At 35.4% G+C, this 14,018-nt stretch overlaps 1 protein-coding gene across 2 annotated transcripts in view; it reads left to right on the top strand.

Annotated features, from left to right (window-relative positions):
- The window catches only part of TNNI3K (TNNI3 interacting kinase), a 317,917-nt gene that overhangs the window by 12,419 nt on the left and 291,480 nt on the right, over positions 1-14,018 (top strand). For both annotated transcript variants that reach the window (XM_066268883.1, XM_066268884.1), the window contains exons 3-4: positions 8,648-8,733; positions 9,887-9,984. In XM_066268883.1, coding sequence (XP_066124980.1) covers positions 8,648-8,733; positions 9,887-9,984 — 184 coding nt within the window. The remainder of the gene's footprint in view (positions 1-8,647; positions 8,734-9,886; positions 9,985-14,018) is intronic.

Raw genomic sequence — 14,018 nt, 5'->3', positions numbered from 1 at the left:
TTTGATTCTCGTGGCCCTATAATAGAGTTTGAAGTCAGGTATTGTTATGCCCCCAGCTTCATTCTTTTTCTTTAGGATTGCTTTGGCTATTCGGGGTTTTTTATAGTTCCATATAAATCTGATGATTTTTTGCTCTATTTCTTTATAAAATGTCATTGGAAGTTTGATGGGAATTGCATTAAATTTGTATATTGCTTTGGGTAATATAGCCATCTTGATTATATTTATTCTTCCTAGCCAAGAACAAGGTATATTCTTCCATCTCATTATATCTTTTTCGATTTCCCTTAACAATGGTTTATAGTTTTCATTATATAAGTCCTTTACATTCTTTGTTATGTTTATTCCTAAGTATTTTATTTTTTTTTTGTTGCAATCATGAAGGGGATTATTCTTTTGAGTTCCTTCTCAGTTGTTTCATTGTTGGCATATAGAAAGGCTATTGACTTCTGTATGTTAATTTTGTATCCTGCGACCTTACTGTATTGGCTTATTGTTTCTAGTAGTCTTTTTGTGGATTCTTTGGGGTTTTCGATGTATAGGATCATATCATCTGCAAAAAATGATACCTTTACTTCTTCTTTTCCAATATGGATGCCTTTTATTTCTTTGTCTTGTCTGATTGCTCTGGCTAGAACCTCTAGTACCACATTAAATAAGAGTGGAGAGAGGGGACAACCCTGTCTTGTTCCTGATTTAAGGGGGAAAGCCTTCAGTTTAGTGCCATTTAATATGATGTTAGCTGATGGTTTATCATATATGGCCTTTATCATGTTGAGATATTTTCCTTCTATACCCATTCTGTTTAGAGTCTTAAACATAAAATTGTGTTGTATTTTATCAAAAGCCTTTTCTGCGTCTATTGATAAGATCATGTGGTTTTTGTTCTTTGTTTTGTTGATATGGTGCATTACATTAACCGTTTTACGTATGTTGAACCATCCTTGAGATTCTGGGATGAATCCCACTTGATCATGATGTATTATTTTTTTAATATGTTGTTGTATTCAATTTGCTAGTATTTTGTTTAGTATTTTAGCGTCTGTATTCATTAGAGATATTGGTCTGTAGTTTTCTTTTTTTGTGCCATCCTTGTCTGGTTTTGGTATAAGGGTTATGTTGGCCTCATAGAATGTGTTTGGAAGTATTGCTTCTTCTTCAATTTTTTGGAAGACTTTCTGTAGAATAGGAACCAAGTCTTCTTTGAAGGTTTGATAAAATTCGCTGGTATAGCCATCTGGGCCTGGACTTTTATTTTTGGGGAGGTTTTTAATGGTTTTTTCTATTTCTTCTCTACTGATAGGTCTGTTTAGGCTTTCTGCTTCTTCTTGACTCAGTCTAGGAAGGTTGTATTTTTCTAGGAATTTATCCATTTCTTCTAGGTTGTTGAATTTAGTGGCATAAAGTTTTTCATAGTATTCTACAATAATTCTTTGTATATCTACGGTGTCCGTGGTGATTTCTCCTCTTTCATTTTGGATTTTGTTTATATGAGTTCTTTCTCTTTTTTCCTTGGTAAGTCTTGCCAAGGGTTTGTCAATTTTGTTGATCTTTTCAAAGAACCAGCTCCTTGTTCTATTAATTTTTTCTCTAGTTTTTCTGTTCTCCAATTCATTTATTTCTGCTCTGATTTTTATTATCTCCTTTCTTCGGCTGGTTTTGGGTTGTCTTTGTTCTTCTTTTTCTAGTTCCTTAAGGTGTGAAGTTAAGTGGTTCACTTGGGCTCTCTCTTGTTTGTTCATATATGCCTGAAGTGATATGAACTTCCCTCTTATCACTGCTTTTGCTGCATCCCATAGATTCTGATATGTCGTATTGTCATTTTCATTAGTCTGTATATATCTTTTGATCTCTGCACTTATTTCTTCTTTGACCCATTCATTTTTTAAAAGTATGTTGTTTAGTTTCCACATTTTTGTGGGATTTTTTTCCTCTTTTTTGCAGTTGAATTCTAGTTTCAAGGCTTTATGATCAGAAAATATGCTTGTTACAACTTCAATTTTCTGAATTTGCTGATGTTGTTTTTGTGGCCCAACATATGGTCAATTCTTGAGAATGATCCATGTACACTGGAGAAAAATGTATACTCAGTCACTTTGGGATGAAATGTCCTGTAGATGTCTATCATATCCAGGTGCTCTAGTGTTTTGTTTAAGGCCACTATGTCTTTGTTGATTCTCTGTTTGGATGACCGATCTAGAGCCGTCAGTGGTGTATTGAGGTCTCCAAGTATGATTGTATTTTTGTCAGTTTTTGTTTTAAGATCAATAAGTAGCTGTCATATATTTTGGTGCTCCTTGGTTTGGTGCATATATATTAAGAATTGTTATGTCTTCTTGATTCAGTGTCCCCTTAGCCATTATGAAATGGCCATTTTTGTCTCTGAGTACTTTTCCTGTCTTGTCGTCAGCATTATCCGTTATGAGTATTGCTACACCTGCTTTTTTTTGGATGTTATTTGCTTGGAGTATTGTTTTCTAGCCTTTCACTTTGAATTTGTTTTTATCCTTGTTACTTAGATGAGTTTCCTGTAGGCAGCATACAGTTGGATTTTCTTTTTTAATCCATTCTGCTACTCTGTGCCTTTTTATTGGTGAGTTTAATCCATTTACATTTAGTGTAATTATTGATACTTGTGAGTTCCCTATTGCCATTTTATATCTTGCTTTCTGTTAGTTTTGTGTCTTGTTTGATCCTTCTCTTTCGTTTTTATATCTTTTGTTTTTATTTGGTTGTATTCCATACATCTTTCCTCTGTTGCTATCTTTTTTTATCTCATGTGCTTCTGTGGTGGTTTTTTCAATGGTGGTTACCTTTGAGTAATGAAAAGGGTCCCTACCCTGTTCATTGTAGCAAACTATTTTGTGAGTACTTTTGCTCTCCATCGTCCTTTGCTACTGTTAATCTCCATCTTCTCCCCCTCTTTCTTTTAGTTGTTGTCACAGTTTAAATTTGGTTTTATTGTGTTCTTCTTGGAGCTTTTACTTGTGGCTCTGTTTTTTTTTGTTCTTTGTATCTGATTGAAGAACCCCCTTTAGTAATTCCTGGAGTGGGGGTTTTCTGATGATAAATTCCCTCATCTTTTCTGTATCTGTGAATGTTTTTATTTCTCCTTCGTATTTGAAGGATAGCTTTGATGGGTATAGTATTCGTGGCTGAAAGTTCCTCTCTTTCAGGACTTTAAATATTGGTGTCCACTCTCTTCTAGCTTGTAGAGTTTCTGCTGAGAAATCTGATGATAATCTAATGGGCCTTTCTTTATATGTTGTATTCTTCTTTTCCCTGGCTGCCTTGAGAATTTTTTCTTTGCTGTTGGTTTGTGTCCATTTCATTATGATATGCCTTGGAGTAGGTTTGTTGGGGTTAAGAAAACTTGGAGTTCTGTTTGCTTCTTGAACTTGAGGCTTTAGTTCTTTCCACAGGCTTGGGAATTTCTCATCTATTATTTGTTTGAGTATGTTCTCCATTCCATTTTCTCTCTCTTCTCCCTCTGATATACCTATTATTCTTGTGTTATTCTTTCTGATGGAGTCAGATAATTCTTGTAGGGCTATCTCATTTTTTTTTAATTTTTGAGTCTCTTTCTTGTTCTCTCTGTTGTGCCTCAAGTTGCTTTTCTTCTATTTCACTAATCCTCTCTGTTATCTGACCTGTTCTAGTAGCTGAGCTTGTTACTTCGTTTTTCAGCTCGTGAATTGAGTTTTTCATCTCTGTTTGATTTGTTTTTATAGTTTCAATTTCCTTGGACATATATTCTTTGTGTTCATTGAGTTGTTTTCTGAGCTCCCTAAATTGCCTTTCTGTGTTTTCTTGTATATCTCAGAGGATTTTTAGGATTTCTATCTTGAATTCTCTGTCATTAGCTCCAAGGTTTCCAATATATTAAATTTTTTCTCCATAGATTTTTCCTCATCTAGCTGTGTTACCTCTCTTTCTTTTGTATCCATGATATTCAATTTTCTCTTCCTTAATGGCATCTGAGGGTGGTTTTGTTAATAGTATTAATGAGATTTAATAAAGAATAAAATGTTAAAAAAATAAAAAATTGAAAAGAGTTGTTTTTTTAAAAAAAATTAATAATGAAATAAAGAAAAATAAAATAAAATAAAAATTAAAAAAAAGAAAATTATTCCCCCCCTCCTTTTTTCCTCTCCTCCCCTCTCCCCTCTTTCTTGAGAAAATCTTGTGGTGGACTGTGAATTATAACAAACAATGCCTGTGATGGAGGGCCTGAATTGGGGAAAAGTAATAAAGGGGCAAAAAAAAAAAATAGCATATGGACCCACAAGAAGCAAATAAGCAAAAAATTTAGGTCAAGAATAAAATGATTTGCTTTTAGGTGTTGGTTGTCTAAGAGTTATGATGAGAGGAATAAGAGAAAAACGGAAAAATGGGGGGACAAATTAAAAAATTACTATTGTATGTAGTGGAACAAGAACTAGATAATATGGAGAGCCAGGGATGGGAGCACTGCTAGTGAGTTAAAAAGGTGAAGTAAAACCCCCCCAAAATGCCACAAACATAGGTTTGAGTCCCAGATAAGATAATTTGTTTGTTATTGAGGTTTGAATGAGAGGAGATGTAAAGGAGAAAGGAAGAAACTAATATAGAGGGAGAAAAGAAAGAGAGAGAGAGAAAAAAAGAGGGGACCACTAAAAGAAGAAAAAAGAAAGGAGAGAGAGAGAGAGAGTTAAGGGTTTTGGAGTGCAACCCTCATAGAGAGAAAGGAAGAGAAGAGAAAAGATAATGGGAGATGTAACACTTATGGGTAGTGTAGTTCAAGGAGAGGAGAGAGTAAGACCGGTAGAGAGTTAATCGGCCAAATTGGAGGAGGAAAAAAAAGTATCAAGAATGAAGATAAGAGAAACAAACGAACAAATATAATAAAATGGGATAGGTTATAAAGTCTGCAGATTATTCTTGATTTTGAGAGGTTATCTTCTTGCTTTTTCTTTTCTCTCCCTCTTCCTGGTCGGTGACTCTGTACCCCGGGTTCTGCCCCTTTGGCATGCTCAGGTAGAGGTTTGCAGTTGATAAGTCTCTATGGCAATGTCATGTATTGTGCTTTAGTCTCGTTGGCAGTCGAAGCTCATTAGCATTTATAGGCTCCGACAGTGATTGAGTCCGTGTTCCTGGAGCCTTTCTCCTAGTCTTTCCTTCCTCAATTAGTAGTCTGATAATCCAGCTATGGGGTTGCTGCTGCCTCTGCCTGGATAGTAAGAGGCTCAAAGAGCTGGCAACTCCCCACTCTATTTCCACTCAGCACAGGGCTCTGGGTAAGGCTCAGTCAGTCAGAGCTGCTAGCATAATCAGGCGGGCTTTCCGCCCACTCAAAGACCTCTGGCTCTGCCACTCTGTCCGGTAACACAAGCGGGCACCCACTTCCGGGGAGCTTGGAGGAAACTCTCACTCACTGTCTGCGACCAGGATATCCGGCCAGCAGTTTCACGCTCTGAGTGAAACCCCCAACTGCAGGGAAAAGTTGCAGTGTTGGAATTGAGTCTCGCTCCGTCCCCGTGCGCGGCTTTTGCAAGGCGCTGGGGAGGCTCAAGATTCCGCTTTGGCCCACACAAAGGCCCCTGACTCTGCCCCTCTGTGCGATAACACGGGCGCACTGCCGAGGCACTCGGAGGAATCGCTCACTCCTTATCTGCGCGTGCAAACCCGGATATGAGGCCGGCCGCGTTTCCCTCTGAGTGAAACCCCCTCCAGCATGGAAAATCTCCACCCTTGGAATTAGTTCTCACTCCCTCCCATGCGTGGCTTTCCCAGGGCACTGGGGCTGCCCAGAGACTCTGCCCTTGGCCCACAGAAGGCCTCTGACCCTGCCTCTCTGTGGGGCAACACGGGCACCCACTCTCAGGGCCTAGGAAGAAATTCTCGCCCACTAACTGCGCACCGACCAGGAGACCGGGTAAAATGGCCGCTCCGCTTGTCTTTCTTTGTTTGGGTTTGCCGCGAGTGTTAGCTTGTATTGCCCGGGTTGCCACAGGATCAGATTTTCCTCGGCTTGGATCTCCGTGCCACAGCCTGGTTCGGCCATTTGTGCCACGGCGGCCTGGATCTATTCACCCCCTTTGCCTGCCTCAGTTTCTATATTCACAGTTACCAGAGAAAGCTGCCCTGTTTAGGTTAGTGAGGAAGGCAGAGCATTTCTTACTCCCTATTTCCTTCGGGGTTTGGTTATATATTTAGCCAATTTTTCACTCAATCATACCTTTGGGTGTATTGCGAAGCATCTGGAAGCTCCAAGTATAGGTTTTTCTGTTTCTGGTTGAAGATCTTGTTGAGTTTTGGGGGAGATTTATCGGTATCACTTCCTACCCCGCCATTACTCTGACGTCATCTCGCCAGTTTTTTTTTTTAAGTGAGAGGCAGGATGGCAGATAGACAGACTCCCGCATGCACCCCAACCAGGATCCACCCATCAAGTTCCCTACTGGGCAATGCTCTGTCCATCGGGGGCCACTGCTCAGTTGCTCAGCAACCAACCTCTTCCTAACACCTGAGGTGAGGCCATAGAGCCTCATTACCTGGGGCAAATTTGCTCAGAGAGACAGGTCTGAGGGAGGGGAAGAGAGAGAGAGAGAGAGAGAGAGAGAGAGAGGCAGAAGGAGAGCTGATGAAGCATTTGGTTGCTTCTCCTGTGTTCCCTTACCGGAAATCAAACCCAGGGCTTCCACATGCCAGGACAACACTCTACCACTGAGCCAGCCAGCCAGGACTATATAATATAGTTCTTTAAAAAACAGAAAGTTTCTCTGTCTTCCCCCACTCCAATACTTTTCTTCTGTTTTATTATCTTATTGTGTTGTTTTTTTGTTTGTTTGTTTGTTTTTTGCTGAATAATGGAAAGACATAGGAAGAAAAGCCAGAGCAGCTAAGAGCTCCTGAATCAGTGCCAATCAACATCATCAATTGCTAGTAATAGGTTTTTGTTGTTGTTTTCCATTTTTATTTAAGGACACTGATGTCCTACAAACTTTCAGAGAAGAATTCAATCTACCCAGCTTTAAAAGTAGAGTTCAGCTTTTCAGAAAACCGATATTATTTGTAATCATAACCACAAAGACCATTGTGAATACATTCCCAAGCGTGGGTTGCTGAGTGCTCTTTGTTTAGTATTACCTATTTAGATTAATTTCTCCAAACATCTATAACACAATTAGCTTTGAGAGTTTAAAGATCCGGTACAAGAAAAGTTCACACATTTTCAAAAATCATATTATTTTGTAAAGTCACTGTAGTTATCTATATTGCTTATAATTAGGATCCTTTTAGGCAGACATTTATATAGTGGTATTTTCATCAGAAATATTTTATATTTTGCACCATTTATTGAGCTGGAGGAAAATTCAGGTAGAAGGTAGTTCATATGTAAAGTATTTTTCATGAAATTCTGGGCTCCTTACTACATTATATTACTAACATTTGTAAAAATGACTCATAGAGGTTAATTTTACTTCTACAAATGCATTGTAAAGCAAGCTGAGGTATATTTGTCAATTTGAGGTGTATTTGTATGTGGACTGTGCTGCTGGGAAGTTGAACATGGAAAGAAAGAAAGTGAGGAGAGTGGGAAAATCTGAAAATTTTCTAAATATGAAAAAAACCACTGGTTTACCATTACTAATTAAAGCATTTCACTGAGATCCTTCCATGTCCCTAGATTTAGACTCTCTCCTTTTTAGCAGCACTATGAAGAATAACATCTTTTTTTATTTCAAAATTCCAGTAGCTTTTGAAGCCCTTAACTGGATGCATGATAATATTCTGAATTTACACTATCTTTTAAATGTAAGTGATTTACAAATGATACGGAAGACTCACTCACCAGAGACCTTGCTATCTCACTAAAGCTTCTAGAGATTTAGACAGACAGGAGGCAGCTTGAAACTGACCTGGGAGGCCAGGGATATGAATTCATTTCTACTGAAAAATGTCTTGGGACTTCAAGAGGTCAATAATTTTAGCTTTACAGTTCTTTCCAAAGGCAACCTATGGCTCTCCAGGGCCCTTCTGGGGCAATGGTCTTTGTTGAAACAAAGGCAAAGATTTCATTAATTAAGTCACTAACACTTCTTCTTCTCTCACCTGAGACTGTAACCTAGTTCACTATCAGAGTGTAGACCTCCTTTATCTGTCAAATCTGACCCAGTCAGAGTGTGAGTCAACTTTGCTTCAGGCAAAATTTGTAATACATTGAGATTATATTCCTTCCTCCAATCTTTTATCAAATATTGCCTTTTAAAAATTTTTTGAAGTGAATGTTTTGAATTTTCCATAACTATGGTATAAAATTTGGTGTGTGAAGGAAATATATTTACTATCAAATGCTTATGTTTTGTATATATGCATAAATTTTAATTCATCAAGGTGCTCTGAACCATTCAAATTTTACATAGAACACAGAACTACACACAAGAGCCTTTAATTTAAACATGGTCTCTCAAACTTTCAGTATTGTTTTCTATTAAATTTAATTATTTTTTACATAGAGATATTCAAAATACATTTTCTAACTACAAAAGTATCCTAGAAACGATGCGCTTCTAAATTTATATTAACATGATTTTTTAAATAATTTTTAAATGAAAAATAATAAACTATAAAATTTGTTATTATTTGTAAAATTTTTTTTTTTTAGCTCTGACGATGCCTTCAGTAAAGTCAATTTAAATTACCGCACAGGAAATGGACTGTCTCTGCTCCATTTGTGTTGCATTTGTGGAGGTGAGTGCTTGAAACTCAATACTTCATAAACTAGTTATATGTATAGGCAATGATTTGAGCTATTTAACAGTCTATGAGAGAATTCTATTTATACTCAATTTTCTCTTTTGTTTTTCCCCTACTACTCTGATAACCTTCAGTAGAAGCAATGATGATCAGGCGGATAGATATTTCAATTGATTTAGCTCCCAGTTTAAGTTTCACTATGCTTCTACCATGTACGTACTGTCATGTAGCTTGCTTCAAAATCCAAAAAGCATTTTTCAGCATTGGACATGCTAGTGAGGGATTAGGTTAAATTCATAAGTACTTAAAGCATTCCCCAAAATGCCATCAAGTAATTTCTTCATGATTTGCAGTAAAATATGTGGAAGGTAATAAATACCAAGGATAAAAATCTCAAAGTGAAGATTGATCAAAGGGAAGATTAAGAGTTTAATTTGGCTTATGTTTTTGTTTTGTTTTTTTTTTCTGTTTTGTTCATTAATAGTATCTCAAACATCTATGATGGTACCTGGCATACAGTAGGTACTCAATAAAATCCTATTTAATTAATGAATTAATAGTTTATATTGATTTTTGTTAATTCAAACTAGTATTCATTGAACTCATCTTTTTAAATAGAACACTAATGTATAGAATATTGGTTCTCACCATATCTCTTAAACATTCCTGTCAAACAAATTAATCAGACTGTACTTAAAAGATCTTCCTCTCAAATTTAAACATGCCTTCCCAACCTTAGTCACTTCCGTCAAATTGCTGTGCTTTAAATAAACACTACTGCTAATGATTTTCTGAGGAATACTGTACAACTAGATTTTTATCTAAGCTTTTCCCCAAATAATTTATTATGGTGAAATTTTTTCCATTTTTATGTTTTAAAGCTGTCTGAAAATGAGATCACTAAATAAAAGATGTAATACAAATCCATTAAAATGCACAGCATTAATACAAAGTTTTATAAGTGTAATAGAAATGTTCACTACTAAATAAGGCTGTCAATTAAGAGAAAACTTTAAATATGACCTGAAAAACAGCTATCTGACATTTTCGTACATCAGTGTGACATTTATCATTAAGTCAAAGAGAGATTTTAAAGTCTCTTAGTCTACCACATAAACAATTTAACTTTTTTAACTTTCTCTTTAAGGCAATAAATCTCATATTAGAGCCCTTATGTTAAAAGGGCTCCGCCCATCTCGGCTGACAAGAAATGGATTTACAGCTTTGCACTTGGCAGTTTACAAGGTACAATAAATATTGTATTAGAACCAAGGGTATAGGTATCTTTAAGTTACTTTTATTTCCTTTCTTTCTCTCTCTCTCTCTCTTTCTGTCTTTCTTTCTTCACAAATTAGTAATCATGGAAAACATTCAAAATAACTGGAATTTTAGAATATTAAAATACTGAGTGGGCTTCTTTGTCTTTATTGAGCAGATAGCATCTACATATCAGACACATACTCTTTCTATATTTAAATCATTAAATCCCCACAAGAACCCTGTGCAAGAATACTGTTATCTCCAAGGTGACATGGTTGGGCAGTGGGTAGCCTGCCGGATTGTTCCCTCACCAGAGCTCCTTACCAGGAGATCACACTGTCTCTGTGCAGAAGAGGATGAGATTGTGTTTGAAGAGTTCAAGAAGGAAGCATATTGAAGTTGGATTCTTTTTCTGCATATTTTCCTTAATTAAAAAAATACATATCCTATATATATCCTAGAGTTCCCTTTAGTTGCCTTTTTTAATTTCTCTACTTTTGCTTCGGTTGTTTATTTTCTTATATCAGTCCCAGGTGCCAAACTATTCTCAGTAGTTGATCAGAAAATAAATAGAAAAATGGATTGGAAAAACTGAAGTACTTATGTTGAAATAGATCTTTGATATTGTCTTAAGTTATATATATGTAACTTGCTTGTTATCTAATTATAATGATGCTCTACCTGCTCTGTCTTTATTACAAGCTAAATATCATACTAGGTTTTATATACATTATTTCTTTCATCATTAAAATAATCTAGTGAGTTGCATATTACGTTTTATTTTATAGAAAAGGAAACTAAAGGTTAAAGTTAGGTATCTAGTGAGTGTTATAATAATGATTATAGTCAAGTAAGTTGGCTTATACTTCCAGACTCTCCTTCTTATATTGCATATTTTGTTCTTTCTCAACTTTATGTGAATCTTTCTCAACTTTATGTGATTTTATTTCAATTTTGCTTGTGCAAGTGGGGGCGCAGCTGTTTTCTTATGTCCAGATCATTTTGCACTACATCCCTCTCCCAAACCTTACAGACTTTATCACTCTTTGGAAGAGATCCATATTTCCCATGATTCAGATTCAAATATTCCTCTGAGTCAGTGCAACACTCTGATGCTCATCTTTTCCCATGCCCCATCAATGCCTAGTCAATTTTTCTGGTTCTCTGAAACTCGAATGGAGCCTGAGTTTAGGGTCTACAAAAAAGTGTTTGATGCTGGTTTTTCTGCTGAACAGCAGGAGGTGCAAGTATAAGAGCTCCGAAGAATAGGAAGCTGTTGATGGAGGTCGCTGCAGTATGTGAAACCATGAATTCTGAATCTTACAATCTGGAAGATTTTTTCCATATTTGTTCATTTTCCTAAGATTTACCACAACACAACCACACAAATGGGCTCTGAACAAATTAAGGTTACACTCTTTATGAGAATACGTATTTTTCTTTCACCTTTATTTATCAACTCTAAATTTCAATTTTTAAAGTTCCCTTTGCCCTGTCTCTTCTGTTTTCTTACATTTTACAGAAGAGTCTTTGTGCTAAAACTTTTTGTAAAAAGTTTAAACAAATTTAGAATCTTAGGATGTAAGGTAATCAATAATTCCCCAAAAGCCCATAATAGAATGCATGATTATACTACTTGTTTTTTAACAATGGTAAAAACAAATTTAATTTTCCATTTCACTTTAAATACAGAAACAATATAAAATAGCCATTCATGCTATTATTGTATTAAATCTAGTTCTAATTATCCATTCTCTGCACTCTGCAATAGATATATAATTCATTTTGGGTTCCAATACCCTTCCCCCATATGCTTTAATAAAATTTTATTTTAATGTTATTTAAAATGCCAGAATAATACAAGAACTCCTATATACACTTTATTCAGATTTACTAATTGTTAACATTTTGCCTCATCTACATTATTACTCTGTTTTTTTCATAAACCTTCTGAAAGTAAATTGAAGGCAACACTGCCTCATTGTCACTAAAAACTTCAATCCTATTTCCTGAGAAAAAAGAAGTTCACCAACATACAATAAAATTATTATCAAAATCAGAAAATTTAGGCCCTGGCCAGTTGGCTCAGTGGTAGAGCATCAGCCTGGCGTGCAGGAGTCCCGGGTTCAACTCCTGGCCAGGGCACACAGGAGAGGTGCCCATCTGCTTCTCCACCCCTCCCCCTCTTCTTCCTCTCTGTCTCTCTCTTCCCCTCCCGCAGCTGAGGCTTCATTGGAGCAAGGATGGCCCAGGCACTGAGGATGGCTCTGTGGCCTCTGCCTCAGACTCTAGGATGGCTCTGGATGCAACAGAGCGACGCCCTAGATGGGCAGGGCATTGCCCCCTGGTGGGCATGCCGAGTCTGTCTGACTGCCTCCCCATTTCTAGCTTCGAAAAAATGCAAAAAAAAATGCAAATATATATATATATATATATATATATATATATATCAGAAAATTTAGCAATGATAATATACTATTATTCAATCTATAGTCCAAATTCATTATGTGCCACTTGTCCCAATAAAGTCACTTATAGCTTTTATTTTTTTTTAGTTTAGTATTCAGTACAAAATAATACATTTTTACTTTTCTTGTCTCTTTAATCTGAAAGATTTACCTTGCTTTATTTTGACTTTCTTGCCATAGTATTTTTTGATACATACAAAATAGTTATTTTATGTATTTCTATGAGTTTTTATATAAGTTGAAATTAAATTTTACTTTGTTTTTAATACTCACAAAATGAATAATTTAACTTTTATATCTTTTTATTGGATACATCAACAGCTCTTTCAATTATATACCCTGGCATCTGGGCCTGGATATATATATAATATATATATGTATATATATATATTATTAATGAGGCATCATTAGTAGTAGGAGTAGAGCAGAGGGGTAAATTTTAATGCCGTGTGGCTGATTAGCCCTCATACTTTTTTAATGCTTTGTTTTTATTTGTTTTTTTTAATAAGGATTAGATTTATTGAGATATAACTTATACACAATAAAATTCACAATTTTAAGTATATAATTTGATGACTTTTGAAAATGTATATCGTCATGTACAATTATCACAATCATGCTATCACAAAGTTTCCCTCATAACCTTTTGTAGTCTGTTTTCTACCTCATCTCACCTGGTGTCTGGAATCCAGGGATGTGTTGTTTATCACTAGAGTTTTGCCCTCTCTAGAATTTTATATAAATGCCATACATTTAGTATATTTCATTTTATATATGGTTCCTCTCACTTATTTAATGCTATTTGTTGTATGTTCAATAATTTATTTCACTTATTATAAAGTTTTATTCCCTTCCAGTTGTATTCCCTTCTGAGGATGCACCACAATTTGTTTAATCATCTGTAATGTATCTGGGGATTGTTTTCATATTTTGACTATTATAAGTAAAGCTGCTATAAGCATTCATTTAAAAATCTTCATTTGAACAATTGTTTTTACATCTCTTGGGCAATACCTAGGAGTAAAATTGCTGGATCACATCATAAGTTCATGTTTAATTTTTATAAGAACATGGCTAACTCTTTACCAAACTTGCTTTGTCATATTTATTTCCATCAACTATATATAACAATTCTAGTTGTTCTGCATTCTTCTTAACACTTGGTATGGTCAATATTTTTTTTAATTTTAGCCGTTTTATTAGATGTATAGTAGCATTTCATTATGATCAATTTGCACTTTTCTAATGACTGATGAAGTTGAAAGGATTTCTATGTACTTGTCACTAAATTTTTTTTTGGTGTATTGTCTGTTCAAATATTTTTTTTCGTATAAAAATTTGGCTTATTGTTTTCTTGAATTGTGGGAGATTTATATATTTTCTGGATGCAAATTTTTTGTTGGATATATATTTTGCAAAAAAATTTCCCAATGTATGGTTTGCCTTTTCATTTTCTGGACAGTGTCATTAAAAGAGCAAAAGTTTTATGCATTATAAACTAATGACTATGTGTTTATGCATTTTTAAAAATGAAGTCATTGCATTTTTAAC

The sequence above is a fragment of the Saccopteryx bilineata genome, chromosome 3 (genome assembly GCF_036850765.1).
Source record: "Saccopteryx bilineata isolate mSacBil1 chromosome 3, mSacBil1_pri_phased_curated, whole genome shotgun sequence".
NCBI classification, from domain to species: Eukaryota; Metazoa; Chordata; class Mammalia; order Chiroptera; family Emballonuridae; genus Saccopteryx; species Saccopteryx bilineata.
Note: the sequence above shows the minus strand (reverse complement) of the source record. Positions and strands in the feature narration are given on the sequence as shown.